Source organism: Chrysemys picta, chromosome 1 (assembly GCF_011386835.1).
Source record: "Chrysemys picta bellii isolate R12L10 chromosome 1, ASM1138683v2, whole genome shotgun sequence".
Lineage (NCBI taxonomy): Eukaryota > Metazoa > Chordata > Testudines > Emydidae > Chrysemys > Chrysemys picta.
This window is the reverse complement of record NC_088791.1, coordinates 87,497,784-87,510,547: the sequence shown is the minus strand read 5'-3', so window position 1 is coordinate 87,510,547 and position 12,764 is coordinate 87,497,784. Positions and strand designations below refer to the sequence as shown.

The 12,764-nt window shown below is 39.9% G+C and overlaps 1 protein-coding gene across 3 annotated transcripts in view; it reads right to left on the bottom strand.

Annotated features, from left to right (window-relative positions):
* Window positions 1–12,764, bottom strand: part of ANO4 (anoctamin 4) — a 269,643-nt gene that overhangs the window by 163,985 nt on the left and 92,894 nt on the right. For all 3 annotated transcript variants that reach the window (XM_008178773.4, XM_065561354.1, XM_008178774.4), the window contains exon 3: window positions 10,283–10,393. In XM_008178773.4, coding sequence (XP_008176995.2) covers window positions 10,283–10,393 — 111 coding nt within the window. The remainder of the gene's footprint in view (window positions 1–10,282; window positions 10,394–12,764) is intronic.

Genomic DNA, 12,764 nt, shown 5'->3' with positions numbered 1-12,764 from the left:
ACTTGGATGGTTTCCAAACTGGTACACAGTTGGGTGGTTTAGATAGCTGCTTTTTTAAAGACTGGTTTAAAACAGACTGGATGACTCAGAGGACTTGTAATGAAACATAATCTTATTTGGGGGTCACTTTGAAATCCAACCCATCTCAGGAGTGACTAAAAGTCATAATCAGTGGGTGGTAGCTCAGTGGCCTACGTGATATTAGTTTGAAAGGTCTTTCAAAACAGTCTTCTCTGTCACAAAAAGCCATAATAATTGGTATTCTGGTTGGCAACCTAAGCAAAAGAGCTAAAGACAGAATAATTACAGACACTGGAGTACCTTGTCATCTCTAGAGGTGTCCATGTCCCTCTTCAGGTTAGGATATAAACATGCTGATTGAAAGAATGTAGAGATCCCTACATTGCTATTGCCGTGGGGTTTCTATTCTATGGATAAACCGAGTTTCAGTCTCCAATGCTGAATATGTGGCTCTCACATTTCTTAGAATTTTTTCATAAGGCTTGTTGAATATCAAAAATGGAATTTCTCAAAAGAATGTTTAATCAAAAAGTTGGTTGTTTCCTCTCCCTGCTCCTCAATTTTAATGATGTTTGTGGTACTTTAAAGCCTTCTCTTGTACACATCACTCTGCTGCTAGTAGTAACTAGTTCATCCATTCCACTGAACCGAATCTGCATCCTTCCTGCACCATCAAACATTCCTTAGGGCACAAACAAGGTCCCACCATTCCTATTTTTCCTGGGCCTCTCTCTGCATGTCCTCTGTATTGTGAAGGCACAAGTTTTTCATCTCTAAGTACCAAGGAATTCTTTCAGCCAGCCCTTTTCACATGTTCCTCCAGTTGCCCCGTGGCATATCTGGCATGGCAGACACCCTAGTTTCATTCTTAGCACGTTTCCATTTTCTTTTCTGGACCAGTACCTCAAATAACTGCTTGTTGACAAACTAAGCACATGGTTGGTCATACAATGTATCCCATCCTAGCCTCAAGTGCCAAACCCCATCCCACACAGAGAAACAGTAAACCTTCTGTGACATGCAAATCAACTGACCAATCCTGGGTACACAATGTGATGCTCTGGGGTTCAACCCAGACCACTAAGGGGTTGTGTTACTGCCTGCCCTGCAACTTTGGATGCTTTAAATGCTATACTGCTGTGGCTCACAGCCCTGACACCAACAGCCAGCCTACAAGCATTCAGGTCACACCATGGCTTACACTGCCCAATTACTTTTAGGAGCTTAACCTCAGATCCCCCTCTCCAGTTCCAAATTTCCCCAAAACTGTCTGCCCTGCAGTGTCCAGCCCTCTCCTGGAACACTCACAGGGGTTAAGTTTGCTGTTCCTTTAAAGAAATGGTAAACAGAAGCTCCTTAATTTAACTGGGGTTGACAAACATTGCATTTTAATCAAAGCACTGAATTGGTTTATAGTAAAAGTAAAACTAGTTTATTAAATGAAAAGTCATAGGTTTAAGTGATATCGAGTAAAAGGAATTAAGGTAGAAAGGGTTACAAGCAAACAAGTAAAAATACATGTCTAAGACTAAAACCTGATTTAACAAACTAGACTCTCTTGTTCAAAGATGTGTTTCTCACCAAGTCTGTTTCCAGCATGGTTGATCAGACTCTCTGACCCTTTCACAGATCTCTAAGTGCTCTGTTCCTTTGTCTTTTCAGTTGAAGGATGCCAAAATGTCTTTTTCCTCATATCTTCTCAAAGTTCATTGGCCCTGCTTCAAGAGACGGGAAGGCTTCCTGGGGGTGCAGTTTCCACTCCCCATGGAGATTAAGTGGTCATCTTTCCCCTCTTACTCTCCTGACAGCTTTGTACATCTTGCATATAAATGTACCTTCATTTTCTCTGCCTGATGACCAATCTGATCAGACAACCAAATACACATTCCTTTGTCTAGGGCAGACTGGGTGTATTATGCATTGCTTGCCAAACATATTTTAAGAACATAATTCTAGCACATCTTTAACTATTTGCACACACAGTACACAATTATTTTTGGGACCAGCATGTTACCAGTTTGTATATGATACCTTACGTGACACCTTTTAGATACAGATTATGGCAATGTGTTAGGTGTAGTGAGTATGTCAGGCCTGATAAGAATTGATTACCATAGTGAACCACCAATGGGCCTCTGTGTCACATCCATCCAATCCCAGACCACCACATAGCAACATGTGCGAAAGCTCAGTCAGCCAATAAGTAATTAGTGGAGTGCACCAATCACAAGTTAGAGTGGAAATATGATTTTTTGTGTGTGAAATTTCAGGAAATTTTTTTAAACTTATACAAAAATATTTCTAATAAACTGTCAAAAAATTCTAGGAAATTTCAAATAAATCCATATGTTTTTGTGAACCATTTCACTTTCCTCAGAACATCTTTTTTGACAAACGTATTTTTTTTGGTTAAAAAATGTTGACCAACTCTAAACTACACAAAAGTGGGCGTCAGCACTTCGCTGTTTTACATAATGCAGCCTTATGCCACATATAAATCTTCTCAGAATAGAGCACTAAATCATCCTAACAGAATGATATATAATAAGTTGTATCAGACATAGGATGTTGAGTTTTCATTTTTCAAGATGGATTGGTGCTGATATCTCATAAAACATGGCTTTTTTAGGCAGTGAAGTACTATAGCTGTACACAGTAACATATATGGGTAGAGGAGAGATCAAGAGCCCAATCTTTATTAGTTTAGATCAGCTTAATTGTACAAATTCTTCTCAGCCTCCACATTCCATTTTGTGTCTCCCCACTCCTCATGTACTAAGGTACCCAATCATCACTAATCTAGTCAGAATGAGAGTCACAAAAGAACAAGGACATAAATACTAATATTCCAAATTTACTGGAATCAAAGTCTGAGAAGCTTAAGGATTTCTGAGTGAAATTAAAAGATGTAACTAACTGGAATCCGATCCACCTACACTTTTAGTGGAATGGGATTAATAAAATATTGCAATGGTTCCCAGGATCACGCTCCCAGAAATAGATCTGTTCCCATGATTCCTATGGAGGATGAAGATCCAATATTTATCAACATCTCTAAACAGATTATCTGAGTGTAACTAGCAAAATACATTACCCTGTATAGCATGCGCCAAATTTTCAAAAGTAGCGTCTAATTTTGGGAGCCTCAGGTTTGAGATGTCTAATTTTAGACTCTAAGGGACCAATTTACAGAAGTCCTAAGCACTCATGCAGCTATGATAGGAGTTATGGGTGCTCAGCACCACTGAAAATTAGGCTTTCAGAGTGAAATCCTGGCCCCAGTGAAGTCAATGGCAAAGCTCTCACTGACTTAAATAGAGCCAGGATTTCTTTCTAGGTGTATGAAGCTGGACACCCAAAAATGGAGGCACCTAAAATTAGAAGCTACTTTTGAAAATGGGTATCCCTCTACATGTTTTACTACTGGCAAGATGGGAGCATGGCCCTGCCATAACTGGATTTTGTTGCTTCTAATTAATAGCCCTTATATTACTAGTTATCACAGAATAAAGTTGAGTACTTTCCATTTTAGGATAATAGAGATATTCTAGATATCAAAATTCAAATGACTGCTCTTTGGAAGCTACTAGACATCCTAAATAAATTGATTTCATCTCTGAAATATTAATTCCTTTAACAATTCTTCATGGTGATGTTTACAAAATCTCGCATGTTTCTAAGTCTAAATGGTTGTTTCTCTGCTCTTACGCCAATATGAAAAAATCCTACATACCAAAAAGCACTTGACAGAAAGCTCCTGTGTGTAAAGGTCTAATTTGTGCCAATTTATCCTAAAAACCCACTGCCAATCAAAAGTGTTCAAATATTTGCAGCAAAATCTCTTTCTAGGTCCTGCCATACTAGTAGGACATTGCACAATTGCAAAACTTTTTTGTAGCACCTATTTGGTCTTTTTGAACAATAATAATATCTGTTATTATTATACTGCAATATTACATCATGGGGATTTTTTAAAATAGCCTTCAAAACATACAGGATCTTTAAGCATAAAAAGGGGAAAGCTACTATAAATCTTGACCACGCACCAACTCTTCAGGTCTGGGAAGTCAGGAGTTTTGTTAAATCCTCCACAGAATTCCTGCATTTTAGATGCTCAAATTCATTCTATCTCCTTTGACTTTCCTTAACATTCTTGCAGTGCCGAAGAGTGCTATCTTCTGGAGCTCATTGATTGAGATGTTAAATCCATACCTGCCACAGAGGTTTCAAAGCAGACACTTGGCAACCTCATTGTGTCTCTTCATAAGTTCTCTCCCAGCTACACTGCTGCCGGTGCTCAACACATGCTCCACCATCTCTTCCTTTTTGGAACACAGTCTATAGTTTGATGAGCAATTTTGTCAGTCAACTCTGTTTCAAAGGTGATTAAGCCTTAAGGACTGCTCTTGTGCACTCATAATGAAGCCCTCTGTCTCTTTTGAAGTGTCCTTCTAAAGCCATAAGTAAATCTTCGATCACTGATGTGTTCCATCTCTTTACACCACAGTCCGATGTCCGTGCATTGATTTCTGCATAAATCTTTCAAGTCTTTCTTTGGTGGTTTGCTTTCTCCTTTCCTTTATGGGAGCCATTGCTTGTTATTGTGACCAGATGATGTTTTACTCTGGCTGACTCCTCATATTTTCATGTGTTATTCATCATTGGCAATTATTATTAATTATTATTTATTTGAATTACCAAAGCACCTAGGAGCCCTAGTCATGGCCAAGGACCATGTTGTGAAATGGAAAGATTCAAGCTCTGAGCAAGTGTGTTGGATACAATTTTACAATCTGCTTTCTCTAAGGAGATCAGTCTACAATGTCCACAATCCGGACCAGTTTTTTCATGATTCATTTCCAATTAAATAATCAGAAATTAAATAAGTCTCTCTTAGAAATCTACCTGGATGTTAGAAAATACTTCCAACATAGAGAAGAAAAATTAGTAAATCAAAATGATTTTAAAAATCCTTGGGAATCCATACCCCAACCTCCATACTTTCATCATATACGAAATATTCTGAACAGCAACAGGTTTTTCTAGACTTTTCCCTTTGCAGCAGTGATAAAAGAAAGGTAAATATTTTGAAGCAAATCATCAGGGTCAATAGCTTAGAGGTCTCAAATCAGAGGTATACAATTGTTCAAGATGTTTTTATAAACTGATTGCTTTCCTGTGGACAGCAAGTTCCCCCTTTCAATTTAATAACTAGGAAACTACAGTTGAAGCCTTTGCTACTTTTAATCTTTTTTCTAAAAGTTCTCCATTCCCCATTGCACATCTTCAATAGTACAGTATGGGGAATGGGGATTTTTTTTTGAAAGAAGATTAAAAGAATACTGTATTATAGTAAATACTATAGTACATCTCTATTTAGCACTCCAGCTTTAAGAAGAGCTTGAGATTCTAGGCAGATTAATTTTGAGAGAATAATGGTTCTGGGTAATTTGGCATGCTTCTTGTGAATTGCAGATGGTTCTGGCTGGTTTAAATGTTTTGTGTAGTTCAGATACTGTATGGGCCCTGTGACGCTGGCAGATCAGGTGACAGCTCATGACAAGGACCCTACACCACAAATGCATGGCTGGAAACCAACTGGTTCACCTGTATGTTAGTATTGTTAAAATAATTATTAGATTTAGAGAGATTTGTTTAGTGTTTAGACTTTATGAAATGCTTGTGAGTTGCTGAATGCATTAATCTCACTTATAATACCCGTATACCATGTAATAAGGTAATATTTAAGTGTTTTGCTCTGTAACTATAGACATGTTTATTATGAAACTTAGACACCCCCACTGTCAGGAGAGAAGTATTACCAAGTGTGAAATACCAGTTTATCACAAAAGGTGTCATCTCTTGTAAAAAAAAAAAAAGGAAGGCCTATAGACACTAGACAAGCCATTATGGAACATCAGTGGACAAAAATTTTGTTGATTGCTTCATCCACACCCATGAAGAGGGTATGTGCACAAACTCTCATCCCATCATGGCTTGAACTCTAGGGAAATGAAATCTAAATCTCTGTCAAGAAGAAATTCTTACCACTGTACTGTTTGGAATTTGGAGAGGGCAATATTTCTAAGCATAAGCAAGGGTTCCCCAAGCCGTTTAGCTTGGGTTAGCCCAAAAGGACATATAGAGCTTGTACATTACAGCAGTTTCTATTATTTTTTGGAACCAAAGACTAACTCATTTGTGTGTGTGTGTATGTTTACCTGCTTTAACCTTGTAAATAACTCTCACTTCTTTTTCCTAGTTATTAAATCTTTAGATTATTTATTATAGAGATTGGCTACAAGCATTGTCTTTGGTGAGAAATCTAAGGTACAATTGACCTGGGGTAAGTGACTGGTCCCTTGGGACTGGGAGTAACCTGAATACTGTTGTCATTTTTGTTTTAAGGGACCATCTATCACAAAGATAGGCTTGCCTGGGTGGCAAAATAGACTGGAGTGCCCAAGGGGACTGTCTGTGACTCCATATTAAAGCTATTATAGTGCTTGAGATCACACTTGATACTTGGTTGGTGAAATCTAACTATAGAACACACAACCAATGGGGGGTTTGTGCCCTTCTTCTTAGCAGTCTGCCCTGAGGTTGGCACTTATGAGTCGTGAGCCACTCCAGACAGCATGACTGACCAATTTTGCAAGGTGTGGTATAGCATTTCCAGGTTCATTATAGGTAGTTATGTCTGGATTGTGTCTGACTGGCAAAGGGCAATTTCAGAGAGATTCTGAGTATATTGTGGACAAGAGCATATTGGAAATAATTAGGCTTAAGACAGAATAAGCTGAAATCTTTCCTATTAAAAATATTGAGACTCTATTTTGAGCTGGCGTTCATAAGTGCAGAATTCTGATCGGAAACATTAGAAATGGCTTGTAAGCCTTTAATATCTTTTGTACAGTAATTTTTTGTCTTACTTTGCACTCTAAAGGAGACTAGCAGCACAAGATCAGCAGGATGGAAAATAAAGACAGAGCAGCTTTACACTAAAGTCTTTGTACTAACAAAAGAAATAAAAATTGAAAAATGCTGTTCAACAATCAGACTTGGCAATCTAGCAAATAGTGATGTCCCGCCTAACAAAAGTTAGACAGAATGAAAGAAAATGCCCAGGAAACTTATGTTAGCGAACAAAACTGTGGTTGCTAAAAGCAGTGACAGCCACTCGAATGCTACTTCTGTTGCACAGCCTACTTAAAATAAAAGTAGCAACCAAAGGCCAATCAGGCCAACCAACCTAGCAAGAATGTTTCCCTGTGCTATATCCAGGGCCGGATTTCCAATTAGGCACACTAGGCACAGGCCTAGGGGCACCGGTGTTGTAGGGGTGCCTAAAAGTGGGTTAAAAGTTAAAAAGTTAATACATACGCAGTTAGAAGTGGTTAGTGTAAGCTTATTTTAAAAATTATAAACAATCTAATGATACAGGAGAACCTCAGAGTTATGGACACCTCAGGAATGGAGGTTGTCTTTAACTCTGAAATGTCTGTAACTTCAAATAAGACCTTACGGACTTCATCCACTGGGGGAGGGCTCCAGGCAGGGGTGGGGTCAGGGCTTCTGACCCTCGGGAGCACCAGGGCTCAGGGCTTCAGCCCCACAGCTCTGTTCCTGGATTTTTCCCCGGGGTGTGGGGAGCACCGGGGTTTGGGGCTCCCCACGGCTCCACTCCAGGTTTCAACAGGGGTGGGGCTTGCTGGGGCTCTGGGCTTTAGCTACAGTGGGAGTGCTGGGGCTGAAACCAGCGCTCCCCTCATAGCTAAAGCCCTGAGCCCCAGCGCCCCCCATAGGGCTGAAGCTGGTGCTCCTGAGGGTCAGAAGTCTGGATTCTTCTAACTATTGTAAGAAAACTTTTTAAAGGTATGGATTGCGAGGATATCATTAGTGTGTTCGCGGAGCAGAAGTCAAGGAAGAAACATGATAATACTTAGTCCTGCCATGAGTGCAGGGGACTGGACTAGATGACCTCTCAAGGTCCCTTCCAGTCCTATGATTCTATAATTTTATGTGAAGTAAAGTAGCACCTACCTGCTACCTATGTGATTGTTTTAATTACATGTGTTTTTTGTTATTGCATTGAATAAATATTTAATTTTTCTAAATATTTCTTTTCATTTCATTTTTACAGAAAACACATAGGTCAGCTGTAGGCAGGAGCGGGCTGGGGGGAACGCAGAAGATGCTGTGCCTAAGAGCGCATAAGGTGTAAATCCAGCCCTGACTATATCCTAATTATTTGCTATCCACACCTGACTGCAGGTAGCAAGAAAATCCTCAGATGTGTAGCCCACCTTTGCGAATTGGACTGCACTGCAAGCAGGTGGCCACACCAGGAATTGTAGGCCTGGAGAATGAACTACTCTCAGGCCTGGTCTACACTGGGGGGAGGATCGATCTAAGATACACAACTTCAGCTACGAGAATAGCGTAGCTGAAGTCGATGTATCTTAGATCAACTTAGAATCACTTACTTCCCGTCCTTGTGGCGCGGGGATTGACAGCCGCCGGTCCCCCGTCAACTCCGCTTCCGCCCCTCGCCGTGGTGGAGTTCCGGAGTCGACGGCAGAGCGATCAGGGATCAATCTATCGTGTCTACACTAGACATGATAAATCGATCCCCGATAGATCAATCACTACCTGCCGATCCGGCGGGTAGTGTAGACAAATCCCTCACTCTGAAATGAAATGTGGTCTCTCCAAAGGAGAATTAAGACACAGCAGTCAGGTGCATGGAACATGCATTGCCAATGGTGGCTGCATCTGCTCTATGGATAAATAAAGGACCACAATCTCCAGGGCTGTCAATCTGGTCCCTTTCTGCGTGAGCACTTAAATTCCTATTTATAACAAAGTTAACACTTAGATCTTATGGTCATGTTCATTCTTCTTTAAACCATTGGAACTGATGAACTAGGCATAAGCTAGTGACGACTAACTACTGAATGCAGGTTAGATGCATTCATTATTTACAAATATTTTGTTACTAATGCCCCCTACCAAACCAGCATCTCTTTTCTGTAGGAAGTGGGGATCTTCTACAGCAGTTTTAAATATGTTTCAATAAGTTTTCTGGATAACCTGCACACACTATTCAATGACACTTTGGATTGCCCAGTATAAGCACATAACCTAATAAAAGAGTCTTACAGTGTGACACATTACCTAGGGAACATGGGGAAAGGCAGCCTCAAAATAAATGATGCTCTGTCAATATGTCTAGTCCCAAAATCTAATTTGTTTTAAGAAAAAAAAAGTTTTGCTACATCTAATATTAGTAGAAAGCTTTTGTGACTTTTAACATACTTATTTGACAAAATAGGAGTAGTGGAGGAAAGTGGTTAAGCATTTCCCAGAAATGTTTGCAACACAAACACTACAGCTTTGTGTTATTTAGTTATTCATATTCATAACTGAAGAGCGCCTTCAATCCAGGCACTTGTACAAAAAATTAAGATACTGTACATACAATCAATCAAAAGACAGACATGCCTCCACATTCTAACCCTTCCCAAAGAAGTCAGCCTGCAAATTAACCACCGCCTTCATCGAGTCACTGCATTCTTCTACCCTCTCCTCCCCAAACACATACAAAAAGAAATTCTGTTTACAGTGTGTCTTGATAATCAACATATTGGGGCTGCGATGGACAAAGAGGATAGGAAGCAAGTTCTATAGTCAAGGATCCTCATGGAAAATGCTCCCTCAGTTTAGAAATCACACAGAGTTCAGTACAAATCTATAGCATAGAAAGGGTAAGCAAGAAGATATCGATTTTAATCAAACAACTAACCCTCTTGCTGCAATTATGCTGTGCTCAGGTCTCCCCAAGAATTAATGATGCTGTTACTCGAATGGAAGATCAGATGCATGATACCTACCATTTCTGACCAAACTAAAGAGGAACACAGGTTTTTTTAATACATACTTGTATATCTTGTAGCATTTGAAGATTTGAGGAGCTGTTTTTCTCAAGACAACTAGTTTAAAATAAAACCTTGAATAAGGGCGATAAGGGAGGTAATAAAGCAGCAGGGACACTGGACCACGAATCTTGATTCTTGGCCACAATAGTTTTCACTATTGTTGAAATTCAATTATCCACTCAACTCTCTCATAAGTTTCCAATTTATTCACATTATCATTCAATTCTCCAGTTTAACCATTCCTTCAAGTATTACATTATTTTGATTCATCTCAGTCAGCTCTTGTACAATATAATCGATTTTAGATCCAAGTAGTAACTTACTTTCTTGTATTGCATTAAGAATTTCTGAAAAGTCCACATCTGTCCTCTGGACGTCTGGCTTTATCGAAATTTGCGTTTCCAGCTGGTTACTTTGCAAGTCCTCTGTTCCTTCTGAAGAAATCGAAGAGATTGATGGAGTTTGTGACAGAGCAGCAGAAAATCCAGCAAGCGGCTTTGAGGAGAGGCAACTGTCACAATAACTAAAGCTAGCTAATCTTTTATTTTCCCCACCCAAGCCAATTTTCCTATAGACCAGGCAGGTATTGTTAGATAACCCAGAATCTATTGGTTATTCCTCTACTGAGTTAAGACAACACAGAGCATCAACAAAATCTTCTCATGTCAACTACCCACTGACACCACTGCTGAATTCCTTGTTCATGCAGACACCTGTCACCATCCTGTGCAGTGGGTTCCCTCACCACAGCAACCACAAGACCAACTCCACTATGTTAAAACAGAGGGGAGAGGCATATGGACATCTCCATGCCACTACAGTAGCTAAGCTAAAATAAAACAAGCAAATAAAAAAAAAAACACCAAGCCAAATAAAGTCTCAAGACAGCAAACAGCCTATGACAGACATCAGCAAAGAAAGAGCAAGGACAGCACATCATTCAGATAACACCACAAGACCGCCTACTTGTCAAGGTGATGCAGTCCAGCCCCTGAAGTGCTGCAATACTGCCGTGCAGTCTGAAGAGATTTGCATGATTCACACCTTGATGTTTTGTGGCTGCCATGGTGTGAATTCTAGTGCATTTCACACTTCTGCAACACTTTATAGACTGGAACAGGCAAGCAGTCAATTTTTCAAATCTAGCTGCACATGTAAACAGACAATTTATCCATTTTGCAAGCCAAAATGCCCTTTTGCATGTGCAAAGTAGACACTTGAAAAATTGACCCTACCAATGTACAGTAACACAGCTGTGTTCCAAGAGGAAGGCAAAATTATTTTGGAGGTTTGATGATGCACTGTGCATATAGGCTTTGGTCTGCAGACTATTTTAGCTCAGCTAAAAACTTGAGACATGGCTATTGGACATATAACATGTTTTCAAGGAGGAGCAAAAATGAGTTACAGCACTTGTAATAAGTAAGAGTGACTCCTTGAGTAAGCACAACACATATACCATGGAATTACAACGATCAGCAAAATATCATTTATCATAGGATTTAGGAATACATAGTTTGCCATATTGCATCAGACCATTAAGTCCAATACCCTGCTTTCATCAGTGCCAATTAGTCATGCTTCTGATTATGATGATTTCCTTCCCCTCATACTTTGTCATGCATCAAGTCAGTTGTACACTGGTTCTGAAAATGGTGGAGAAATTCCTTCTTGACCTGTGCAGCAGTCTTTTTTCCCCCATGAAGCATGAGATTCGATTACCCCATTATTATTTTAGTTTGCATAGCACTAAATATGATTCCTGATGACCAAGTTCTCCAGCCCGATTTTAAAGAGTGCCATACTCTGTTACCTCATTCTTTGGAAATATGAGAATCAAAGTGAATTAACTTGGTCTTTTATTCAGTAGGAAAAAGATTATACTTTTAAACTGCCTCCATATATGCTCCAGTTTATTTCTTTGTTCCAGAGAGAAGACTCCACTACTAACATCAGAGGCAGGTTTCCTTGTAGATTCTGTAAGGTAATCTGTCATTGCGGTAGCAGGAGACAACATTTACTGACAAGAACAAAGAGTTTCTAAAGTGAGACAGCTGATATTTCAAATAATAGCAACCTCGGGAAATCTGTAGGTGGCCTACGGGGCTAGGGACTAAGCTCTGCCCCAGAACGGAGAGTGGATGACCTACAGGCCAGGGAAAGGTATTGCAGTCCCTGAGAGAGATTTGTAGACCACTGGGATGGGGAGTATAGAAATAAGGATTGACTTAAGTGGTTTGTTTGTCACTGATTTATTTCAGTTGATGTAACAGGTAAAAAAACTCAAGTTTGACAAATTTTAAAAATATATTCCTTGTTAATATCCTCAAAACCAGTAGCCTAGCCTCACCCCTTAGCTAGAATTAACCGACAAATCTAAAATACTCCATCTTCCTCAGACACCTACCCTCCTCACATCACAATTGTCACTCCCAAAAGATCAAGAAAATAGATGAGCTCTGCAGCACACCCAACAAGGGCAGAAAGAAATAAGTTTCAAGGCTCAGGGACCCTTACAGAGAACACCCAGTCAGCAGCCTCCTATCCCTTCAAAACCAAGAGAGTTCTAGCTGGAGTACTTCTGCTGATCACAACTATGGCAGCATAACATGGGGAGAGAGAGGCACTCTGTTGAACAGGCCACCCCCAAGCCATTTAAGGGCGCTGTAGGTCTAAACCACCTTAATCTTGCTCAAAAACCAATACACAACTGATGCTGCGCCTGAGCACTGGTGTCATACTTCCCAGTGAGACAATCCTTCTAACAAATGGCCCACTGCATTCTGCACTAGCTTTGGTTTCTTA